The following is a 12,304-nucleotide window of genomic DNA, read 5'->3' on the forward strand; positions in this document are numbered from 1 at the left end:
GGAAACGTATGCTTGGTGTTCAGAAATTGCCCAGTGATGTGGCTTTGAGTAGCTTCCCTGCCATCCCTCCATTAGTTATAGTTGACACTTAGTGGACCCTTTCTATCAAAAAACTTAAGCCCTAGCTCTGGGAAAATAGTCTTGTAATGTGTTTTTGGTATTTTCGTTCTTTGATAATTTCCTATACCCTACTATTTTTATTCTCTCTTTCTCAAATTCTTAATATCAAGATGCTTGGTTTACTAAAAGGCTCACTTCAGTCATTCAGTCAACAAATATTACCAGATATTTATCATGTGGCAGATAGTATTCTAAATGCTGAGGTTACAGTGGTAAATGAGAGAAAATACCCCAATCCTTAGAAAACTTACATGATATTTTTTTCATGAATCCTCTCCCAAGTTTTAATCTTTGTCAATTGGTTCTGATTTCCTAGCTCCTTAATTTTATTTGACAAAATGGTTTGAGACAAATCACTTCTTCATATAGGAAGAATTAGTTTTCTAAGCCATTACAACTTTAACTCCACATCCTCTGAATTATAGAAGCAGTATTATATCATTCTCCAAGGATATTTATTATTCTTTTTCTTAAGAGTTTCTTTTATTTTATACAATATTTGTTTCTTCTCAGCACCTTTACTATGCTTACTTGATTGTTTATTTACTTTGGTCTCTTTCATGTTGGAGGTTCCTTCAAATATTTGTTGATTCCCAGCACTCCATACATATTTAAGTATAAGGTAATAAAACACTAAGAAGCTTTTGGGTTTAGGTACAAAGCTTGGGGACTATAAGAAGACGGACTATAAGCTCATTATGTGGAATGACCCCTAAGAAACAATGTTTGCAAATCTGTTCTGTGGTTGGTACTCTTTCATTATTCCACGAAATGGTTCTCCAATCTCCTAGCTTGAAGTATAACCAAGTTACAAATGGAGGAGAAGATGCAAGAGTCTTAGAGCTCCATATATAAACTTTGAATTAATCATCCTGCTTCTAGCTTTTTGTCTCAGCCTGTTTTCTCTATTTTGCTGCCCAAAATTGTGAACAGTTCTAGAGCTCTACAGTGAATACTGGCTCATTCCTCACCTAAATGATCTTCTGCAGACCTAGGCTACAGCTCCTCCCACACTGCCAATTTCATTCCCCTCTGTGTCTCTCTCAGCTTTACAGCTTCGAAAAACGTTTGCCCTACATCTCTTATTTACATCACCATTATCTTCTCTCTACTCCCCTTTGACTTTGCAGATTATCTTTTTTATTCCTTAACAGACATTTTATCTAGACTTCACGGAGGAGTGAAAAGAATCTTTAAAAATTAACTCAACTTAAATTTTCTAAGTTGTTGCTTAAGGGGCTTGCTTTCATTCTCCTAGGAGGTAACTACTTATAAGATTCTGATTATTTAAAAGAACAAAACATAACCTTAAGTACAATAGCTTCATTTAAATCACGTCTTCTAATTAATTATATTAAAAACAATCAGTCAAGCCCACAATGCTAACACAGTATGTTGAAGCTCTCCAGATATTTTTAAACTATCTCTTTAAATAGTAATACATTTTAATGATCGAGATTTTCATTATTACATTTTAAAGTAGTATAACATATAATTAAGAGTACTGGTAAGAAACTGGGAAGAACAAGGAACAGGACAAAACTCAGAATGTTTTCTTTCATTTCAACAGGCTTTCTCCTAGCCTTGCCCTCCAAATATAGCCCCAAGGCAGAGGAGAGCCAAGAAAAGCAACTTTTCCATCACCTCTGGCAACCAACTCTTCTGACTGAGGAGTTGTAGTAAGAAAAAAAGCCCTAAACTTCTTTAAGACAGATGCACGTACAAGGTTAATATAATTACTTTATATCTACAAAGAGAATATGAAATGTTAAAAATGATCCAACTTCTTAAAGCTTAAAACTCAATACCATGTACTTAAAAAGGTCAAAATACACAGTTCTTAGCATATTAGATGATGCTGGTTGATTTCTATTTTTAAAAGTATCAATTCTACAATATATATTAGTCTTCTATTCTTCAAATATATTTCCTATAAAATCTATTGGGTTTTTTTGCTTTGTTTAGTTTTTTACAAAAAGACAACCATTTTGGCTTTTGGGTTTTTCTTACCTGATGACATGGTCTCTCCCAACATTATCTTGCAACGCTTACAAATTACTTTGGTATTTGCTTTTGGTTTCTGTAGAAGAGAAAAATGTCATTTAAATGTCATTCAGCTTTTCTTAAAAGGAATAGATAATTTTAACATAGTCTCTAGGGTACACTTTGAACTTTACATTTTATTTTGCCCTCTCCTAAATTCTAGGAATACATTTAGCTTGTATGCATAATTCTCATGCACAGAAATAATTTTTCTTAAGTTTAACACAGAATAATGAACAGACTAATTTTTTCCCAAATCTAGCCACTGCTTGATACTCTAAATGTGTCCAAATAATTTGAACAAGAAGCACTTCATATTGCACCTCCAAACATCCTAATCATTTATAATTGGATGGTGAGCAACAAAGGCAGAAAGCGTAGGTGACCCGCCCCAACTCATGTGTCTAGAAAACAGAAGAATCAGAACTTGAACTCATTTTTGACTCTTAGTCCAGTGCCACTTATGCAAAAGTAATCTATAATTCATAAATGCCTATCAGAAGTTAAAAATATCTAACCCATTCACAAAGTTTTATTTTTCCATTTAAGATATGCCCTGTAACAGAAAAGATAAATAGTGTGCCAGGGCAAATTCCTGAAACATTCTTAAATTTCAAAGACCCACGTTCATTATTTGGGATACAGATTAAAATAGCTAGCATTCACCTAGTCATTAAGCAAACAAAAAGATGTTCTTTGAGACACAAAGAATGATGGTGGTTATCAGTGGGGTTAGGGAGCTAGGCAAAAATGAGTGAAGGGAGTCAAAAGGTCCCAACTTCCAGTTATATGATAAGTTCTGGGGATGTAATGTACAGCAAGATGACTATAGTTAATAATATTGGATTGCGTATTTGTAAATTGCAAAGAGAATTAATCTTAAAAGTACTTATGACAAGAAAAAAAACTGTAACTGTATTGTGATGGATGGTAATGAGACTTATAGTGGTGATCATTTTGCAATATATACAAATATCAAGTCATTATATAGTACACCTGAAAGTAATATGTCAATTATACCACACACACACACATGCACACACACACACACAAATAAAACAATCTTCCTAATTTGTAATATGTTGTAGAGGTTATGTTATAAGCAATAGCAAAGTGGTTAAGAGCCCAAAATCTGGGACCAGACTTGCTAAATTCAAATCCCAACTCTACTCTTTACTAGCCTTGAGCAAGTTAACTATCCTGTGTTGGTTTCCTCATCTCTTAAATGGAGTTAATAGTAGTGTTTAACTCACAGAGTTGTTTATTAGGATTTAAAAAAGAGTATTATGAAGCAGTGTTCTGGGTACATAGTAACTACTAAGATGGCTGTTACATAAATATAATATGCTTGGGAACACATCTTTTAAGAAATGGGCAGAAAATCCATACCTTCCAAAAAGGGACCAATTTTTTGCCATTTACTATTTACTTACTGGATAGTCATTGTATATTAAAAATATAAAAAAGCTGCCTAACCAGGCTGTGGCGCAGTGGATAGAGTATCATCCTGGGACACTGAGCACCCAGGTTTGAAACTCCAAAGTTGCTGGCTTGAGCACAGGCTCACCAGCTTGAGTGCGGCGTCGCCGGCTTGAGCGTGGGAACATAGTCATGACCCCATGGTCACTGGCTTGAGCCCAAAGGTCGCTGCTTAAGCAAGGGGTCACTGGCTTGCCTGAAGCTCCCCAGTCAAGGCACATATGCGAGAGCAATCAATAAACAACTAAGGTGCCACAACTAAAAGTTGATGCTTCTCATCATTCTCCTTTCCTATCTGTCCCTGTCTGTCCTTCCCACCGGCTAAAAAGAAAAATGTAAAAAAAAAAAAAATCTCTTTTCAAATCCATAGTAATACCCTTGTTAAAGCCATACAGTATTTCTCTCACCCAGATATTCTGCAACATGGCAGAAGTCATATAAAAGTGGGTGGGAAGAAGACAGTCCACAACCCTGGCCACTTGGTCATCTCTCTTGGGAAACCATTAATAGAGTGTTGGTCGAAGTGAGAAAATAGTGACTTTCTGATGTAGGATAACGTATGTATTAATTTAAGGAATAATTCTTAACAGATTAGTATAAGGATGTACTACAATTATATTTCCCTTGACTTAATTGTCTCCTGAAAAACTGTATATGAAGCATATTAAACTAAGCTCCACGGATGTGCTGCTAGTAACCACGAATACTGGTAGTATTTGAATCCTGGTTCCTTAGATACTAAAGCTTATGCTTCTAAGCTCTATGCCAAGTATTTTCTAAACCAATTCAAGAAATCAATTCAGTAGGATATACTCTGAATTTAAAAAAAAAGAAAATATAATGTTTCGAACATAGGGTTAAGTACTGCTTCAAGAACCTTTTATTTGATGTGTGTGTGTGTGTGTGTGATTAAATCTTGATATAAAAAATGTTTCTTAGTTTAGTTAGAAGTCATAAAAAGTCAAAAGCCACAGACCTAGAAACCAAGGCAGGTGCCAATTTGCTCAGGTTCAGGCAGGTCACAGGGAGAAGACAGCTCAGACACCGCGAGTGCTCAGCTGTAACGTTTGACATTTTGGCAGTTCCATGCTTTCTTACAGTAAAATCTATCTATAGGACTTCACACTGGCACTAAAAACACTTTATAAAGGATCCTACTTTGTACAAGTTAAGTCAGACCATCCTCATTAAGCCTTGCCGAAAACTAAGGGCTTTACTAAAAACAGGGTATCAGAGTAGCAATGTCTGAGTAAAAAGGGATTTTTCTATGTGAAGCAGAAAATTTTTCATCAGGTATTCTGTTACGTATTTCATTTATTTATAGCTCATTTTCCACTGCCTTTCAATGAAGCAGGAAACGTGGGTTTTGTCAGTATGCTTTTAAGATGAGATTTTACTTCTAAGACACTGGTAGTCAGGATTTTAAAATCTGACCAAAAAATGCAAATGCCCTCAACCAAATGTGTGGATTTTGATTGAAACAAACTGACAGTAAAATATACTTTCAATACAAGCAGGAATATTTGTATATAGGCTGTACTGTATCACCAAATAATCACTGTTAATTTTGTCAGATGTGAAAATGACACTGTGGTTATGTAAAAAAGAAAACGATATAGGCCCTGGCCGGTTGGCTCAGCAATAGAGCGTCAGCCCAGCATGCGGATGTCCCTGGTTCAATTTCCCGGTCAGGGCACACAGGAAAAGCACCCATCTGCTTCTGCATCCTTCCCCTCTCCTTTCTCTCTCTTCTCCTCCCACAGCCAAGGCTCCATTGGAGCAAAGTTGGCCTGGGTGCTAAGAATGGCTCCAATGGCCTCCACCTCAGGTGCTAGAATGGCTCCGGTTGCAACAGAGCAACACTCCAGATGGGCAGAGCATTGGCCCCTAGTGGGCTTGCTGGGTGGATCCCAGTAGAGCACCTGTGGGAGTCTGTCTCTCTACTGCTCCGCTTCTCACTTCAGAAAAAAAAAAAAAAAGAAGACCATATAAGGATGAAATGATATAATGTCTGAGCTTTGCTTTAAAGCACTGAAAATAAAAAATAAGAAAAGGGACAAGAAAAGCATACTTTCTGAATCAAGGTATTTGCTATACTGAAGTTTATAATTCTATTGTTTTCATTTGTGAATGTTTACAAAGTCCAACACATTATTCTAAGAAAAATTAAAAAGACATCCTTATGGACTTAAGAAAACAAATTAGCAGTATCAATAAATTATTGCTAAGTACCCCAAGAAAGACTAAAAGTTAAGCTGGTTGTCATAATTGCCAGCTATAATATAACTAAAGTTCAATTTTATCTGTTCTTTAAAAAATAGGATGAATTCATGAATGTGGCTATACTTTCGAGAATAATTTTATGAATCTTATAAAAGGCTGAGGTGCCATCCTCATCACCCTATTAGAAGATGCAAAGTTTTTATGTTTGTAGACACGAAAAAATAGCACAAGAGATAAACCAATGCAAAACCGGGCATCTTCAACAGATATATCTTCTGAAAACAAAAGGTATGTATTACTGCCGCATCAACAGAAGCACAAATAACATACTGTGCACTCCACGGGGATGCTGACGGGAAGAAGCGTGATGGATCATATGTGTGTTTGTGCTGTTTTTAAATTCAGATTTTTAATAAAATTATGAAAATTTTAATTTTGTTTAAAGAAAAACTCTGCTTTGTAATACATTTTTCTTGACCCACGCTTAAAGAAAAGTCTAAAGCAAGTTGTGCAATGAAAATAGTCTAACAGTGTGGGAACTCTACAGAGCAAACATCAAAGACATTGTTGTGGGCTAATTAAATCAATATATCTGAGATGGCACTGCTGCTCAGGGGTGATTAGTCTCCTGTCCTCGTTTTTATTTTCCTTTGTATTGTTTCAATTTCTAAGGACCCTTGATATTGCCTCACCAAAAAAAAAAAATGTTTCCCAAGAGATACCATTAGGACAGACACTGTGTCACCATGTGACATTTCAAAACTCTGCTGGATGGCTAGACTGGGTGATCTGAGAAATAGGTTTTCAATAGCACAGAGCAGCCTTGTTCCCATAGGAGCCTTGAGAGCACTGTTCAAGCAGTCCCTCCAAATTTATGTTACTATTTTGGTCGCAGGCATACTCTTTCAACTGCTGCAATATACAATTAAAGTGAAACGTCCATCAAAGCTAACTTGAAAACAATCTTGACAACAGCAACTTGTCCTGATAGTAATTTCCCAGTCTCCCTGATACTGAAAACCATAGAGTCTGAATATGAAGGGTCTTCCTTTAACAAATAGGTGTTCACAATTAAGAAAAATTCTTGTAAATGGTATCCTATAATGATAAATACATAAATGTGAAGAGTATTTCAGTAATAGAGTGCAGAATTCATCTAAAAAGTGAAATTAATGGTTTCTCTTAATCTTTCTCCACTCCTCTTCCACTAACGCTCTCCAAATATTTTTAAGTATAGCTTAATCATAAAAATGAAAGATAAAACAGCATAGTATTAGTATATAGCTTTAAATTAAAATATAATTTCAATATAACCATATAAAAATAATAACAGACTTTTAATAACTTCTTACCATTTATCTTATAAAATTATAGAATGCTAACACAGTATAATTTAAAATATACCACATTTAGGCAAAAGGATTTGTGTTTATGGTGAGATGAGGCATGTAAATAATTATAACAGCTTAACCTCATTATTTGATAAACTTCCTTAATCTCCCTCAAAAGGGAAAATAGTTCTATAAACTATTTTACAACCTAAGAGCTGCCCAAATGCTGCATATTTCCTGATGTGGCATAGTTCTCATTACAAAAATTAAATGAGCCCTAAATAAAATTTAGCATACATTGCTTTTGTTCCTGCCAATAATCAGATGTTAAATTGAAAATTCCCTGGCAATGATCCTACTTTTTAAATCACATCTGTATTGATTGGCCATCAGAAGAATGATTTCTCACCAGGGCCAAGTCAATGCCATTGATTTTCTTTTAAAATAAGGTAAACCACTTGTTCTCTGCAGTGAGAGGAAATTGCCTTCTCCCTGAAGCAACTTTGTTAGCAATAGCCACGTGACCTCACTTCCACCACCAACATAGAGCTTGCAGCACAAGCTCATTTCCAGGCGTGGGATCCTTGCTTTCCTTTTTCTTTGATGGTATCTGCTTTTATGACATGAGCAGAAGTCTAGATGACAGACTATCCTGTGTAGTAGCTATCCTGGAGCAAGAGGACACTTTTAATTTAAATCAGACTTTGAGAATAAAATGTACATGGATTATGGAATATCGTACTAAAACAAGAAAGCAGGGCATTTTGGTTTGTGAAATGGTAACATTCTCAATTCTGTGCATGACGAGGTCTTCTTCCCCATCTTCCTCCAGCCTCTGTGGGATGTTCTGCTTGAAGGCAATATGCTCTTCCTATAGCAATAGAGCAGAGCTAGAGAATAGAGGCAATTGAAAATAATGGACTTTGGTCTATAGAACAGTATATGTAACATGCTCTGAATTAAGAAATGATTGGAGCACCAGTTTCTAAGCCAACCTCTAAATTAGCACCTGAAAAGATATTTTACCAATTTAAAATGGTCCTCAGAAGAAAGACAGTGAGTCTCCACTAGAGCTGGATGAGGCTGCCACATATCACTTTTTATATTCAACAAGAAGAAAGAGTCTCCAATAAAACAGTCATTCTCTTGTGGATGAAGTGGCTTATCAGCAAATGGGTCTGGATGACAGCACCATTCTCCAACTAGAGCTCCCCAGTTCTCACTTGGCAATGGGAGCACCCTGAGGAGTTTCCTAGTAGCAAGAGGAAAAAAAAAATTTTTTTATAGAATAGAAATGTGACATTTTCTTAATTAAATCAGCATGAAAGATTTTTTAAAAAACTAACAAACCACATTGCTTGCAGTATTTATTTCCTTCTCTAGATTACAAAAGTATATATATTCACTAAAGACTATTTTGAAAATACAGAGATATAAAGAAAACAAGGATTGATGTCAGAATAATGCAGCACGAGAGCCACTCCTGATCCCTCCCCTTGAAATGTCAACAAATCAAACAACTATAACACAGCAAAGAAACTCCATCCAGCTGGGCTTGCAGGCATGCCTGAAAGATCCATGCACTGAATGGACTAAAAGTGGGATGGGGTAAAGGGGGTGGAAGATAAAACACAATCACGGTGGGCTTTGGAGAGGAAAGGAGACAAATCTGGAGTGACTAGGTTTTTACCTCTGCTGGACTATTGGGAGGAGAGAAGCTCAGGCTGTCAGGATTTTGTCTGAGGGGTATGGAGAGGGAAACTCAAAGTAACTGGGTCTCCTTCTACCGAGAGGAGCGGTGAGACAGAGGGACAGATGGGGAGATAAACTAAAGCATCCAGAACACAAGTAACGGCCAGTGTTCCTGTGGTCTGCCTGCACTCAACAGAGACAGAGAAAGCTAGAGTGTGGCCCTCAACTTCCCGGATCCCACCTTCCTCACATCACAGTATGGAGAGTGGCTAAAACAAAACCCCACAGATGGCTCTCCAGAGCTGCTCTCTCCACCAAAGAATAGAGATGCTCCACGTCCGATTTCCAGATCTATTGAGATGTGGGAAGGAAGTGCCTGGAAGCCTGAGACTGCCATTGTCAAATTGTAAAGCCCTCACAATATGCCCTTCCAACAAACGTGACTGAGGCCCCACCTACATCACTGGAACAGCAACATCTCAGCAGACAGCCCAGGAACTTCAGAGCTGTAAGTTGTAATACAGCGACAGCCACTGAAAGAAACCTCTCAAAACCAAAATTTATAATTTATTTTTCCTTCCCTCCCTTTCTTCCTATATTTCCTTCTTATCTTTTTTTATTAATTTTTTTATTTATTCATTTTAGAGAGGAGAAAGGGAGAGGGAGGGAGAGAGAGAGAGAGAGAGAGAGAGAGAGAGAGGAGAGACAGAGAGAGAAGGTGGGGAGGAGCTGAAAGCATCAACTCCCATATGTGCCTTGACCAGGCAAGCCCAGGGTTTCAAACCGGCAACCTCAGCATTTCCAGGTCGATGCTTTATCCACTGTGCCACCACAGGTCAGGCCTCCTCCTTATCTTTTTTATTTTTCATTTTTAAATTTTATTTTTTTATTTTTATATTTCTATTCTAATTTTCTTTGTGGGTGTTTTTTTTATTTTTTCTTTGCTTTTGATATTTATTTCTGTGGTTGTTCTTCTATACTTGTCATAATTTTTTTAATTTATATTTTTATTGTATTTTTTATAACTTTTCATTATTTTAGTTTTTTTTGTTTGCTTGTTTTTTTGTTAGGGTTCTTAACAATACCACTCTCAAATGCAATCAAGGAAAAAGAAATTGAACACCATGGCTACACAAGACAGAGTAATAGTTTGGAATGAAAGTGAAAAACCTCCAGAAAAAAAATCTCAATCATATGGAAACGTAGGAGTTAAATAACAGAGAATTCAAAACAAAACTGAAGTTCTGAAGATACTCAAAAAGATGGGAGAAGACACCAATAGGTAACTTAATGAACTCAGAAAAAAAAAACTCATCAAGGAGGCTGAAACTTTAAAAACAGAGATTAAGAACTCAATACATGAACTGAAAACTGAGGTACCAAGTTTAACTAATAGAACAAGCCAGACAGAACAAAGAATCAGTGATATCGAATACAGGCAACTAGAGATGCTACAGAGAAAAGAGGAGAGAGACTCACAAATTAAAAAAAAAAACTCAGAGAGGTCTACAAGAATTGTCTAACTCCATAAGAAAGAACAATATAAGAAAAATGGGTATATTAGAAGAAGAAGAAGAGAGAGAAGGGACTAGAGAGCCTATTCAAACAAATAATTGATGAGAATTTCCCAAGCCTATGGAAAGACTTAGAGCCTCAAATCCAAGAAGCAAACAGAACACTGAGTTACCATGACCCAAACAGACATTCTCCAAGGCATATCATAATAAAATTGTCAAAAATCAATGACAAAGAAAGAATTTTCAAGGCAGCTAGAGAGAAGAAAACCATAACATAAAAAGGAAATCTCATTAGGTTATCATTGGACTTCTCAGCAGAAACTCAACAAGCCAGAAGACAGTGGACGCAAACATTCAAAGTACTGAAAGAGGAATTACCAGCCAAGAATACTATATCCGGGAAAATTTATCACCAGAAAAACCACACTGCAAGAAATACTCAAGGGAATTATTCAACCAGATACAAAGAACAAAACAAATCAAAACTACAAGTAAAAGCTCCAGCAAGGTCACAATAAAACAAGGATAACCTGTGACAACAATAACATAAAAGGGGAAAAGATAAAGATCTGCAGTAGCAAAGGAAGATGTAGTGAAGAAGCACTCAGACAAAAGACTCTTGCACATATGAACACTTTTCTTTTAACAACCTAATAGTAACCACCCACCAAAAAGCCACTACTGAAACACATAGCTTAAAAAAAGAAAAAACAGGGGAAAGAAGTATGGAATACCACCAAAAAATAAATAAACTGACAGAAACACAGAAGAACCAAACAAGACACAGAGTGACCAGAAAACAAAACATAAAATGGTTATAGGAAATCCTCAAGTGTCAGTAATTACCCTAAATGTAAATGGACTGAACTCACCAATAAAGAGGCACAGAGTAGCAGATTTGATCAAAAAGCAAAATCCAACTGTACACTGCCTCCAAGAGACACATCCAAGCTGCAAGGGCAAAGGTACATTCAAAGTGAAAGGTTAGAAAATGATTCTCCAAGTAAATAATATACAAAGAAAAGCAGACATACCTATACTCATATCTGACAATGCTGACTTCAAGGCAACAAAGGTAACCAGACAAAGATGGACATTTCATAATGATAAAGGGTGGCTGATCCAATGGCAGTGGGTTATCAGAACTTATTAAGTTAGTGTTATAATGATAAAGGGGACACTGTATCAAGAAGAAATGACACTTCTTAATACATATGCACCAAACCAGGGAGCACCAAAATATATAAGACATCTACTAACTGATCTAAAAATAGAAGCAGACAAAACCATGATCATACTTGGAGATTTTAACACACACTGATGGCTTTAGATACATCACCGAACAGAAAATCAATAAAGAAATATGAGCCCTACAAGGGCCAGGCTGTTTCAAGCTCACAAAAAGCTGGTGCAAAGGTCCTAGACTGAAAGTGTGATTTAATTCCAGAACAAAATCTTAGGCTAGCTAGGTTGAGGATAGAACGTGGTCCTGCTCTCTCCCAAACAGTCTCTGAAGGAAGCAGGGGCACTTTAGAAGGTGATTTTGTCTTGTTCGGGTGAAACTTTAGGCATCCCCACTTTTCCCCTTTATTGTTAAATTTTCCCCTTTATTCAATTTCTCTATAGCTTTTTCAGGTTTCCTGGATTTGTCAAATACAGGGATGAAAGTTTTAAATCTCCACTCATATATGGATTTGTACATTTCTTTTGTTTATAGGAGTTTTGCTTTATGTTTTTTTTAATGAGATTGTATCTGGTTCATAGAAGTTTATAATGTACCTTTGTTGTGGATTGACATTTTGATCAATATAAACTAACACTCTCTTATCTGAATTTTCCTCTGTGTTCCACCTTATAGGCTCCTAAGACTGCTACTGCTTTCATTTAAAGCAAAAATAA

At 36.3% G+C, this 12,304-nt stretch overlaps 1 protein-coding gene across 3 annotated transcripts in view; it reads right to left on the bottom strand.

Moving 5' to 3' along the window:
- Nucleotides 1-12,304, bottom strand: part of UBE3D (ubiquitin protein ligase E3D) — a 173,273-nt gene that overhangs the window by 133,262 nt on the left and 27,707 nt on the right. For all 3 annotated transcript variants that reach the window (XM_066253010.1, XM_066253008.1, XM_066253009.1), the window contains exons 4-5: nucleotides 8,223-8,448; nucleotides 2,131-2,200 (exon numbers count right to left, since the gene is read on the bottom strand). In XM_066253010.1, the coding sequence (XP_066109107.1) occupies nucleotides 2,131-2,200; nucleotides 8,223-8,448 (296 nt within the window). The remainder of the gene's footprint in view (nucleotides 1-2,130; nucleotides 2,201-8,222; nucleotides 8,449-12,304) is intronic.

The sequence above is a fragment of the Saccopteryx bilineata genome, chromosome 1 (genome assembly GCF_036850765.1).
Source record: "Saccopteryx bilineata isolate mSacBil1 chromosome 1, mSacBil1_pri_phased_curated, whole genome shotgun sequence".
NCBI lineage: Eukaryota > Metazoa > Chordata > Mammalia > Chiroptera > Emballonuridae > Saccopteryx > Saccopteryx bilineata.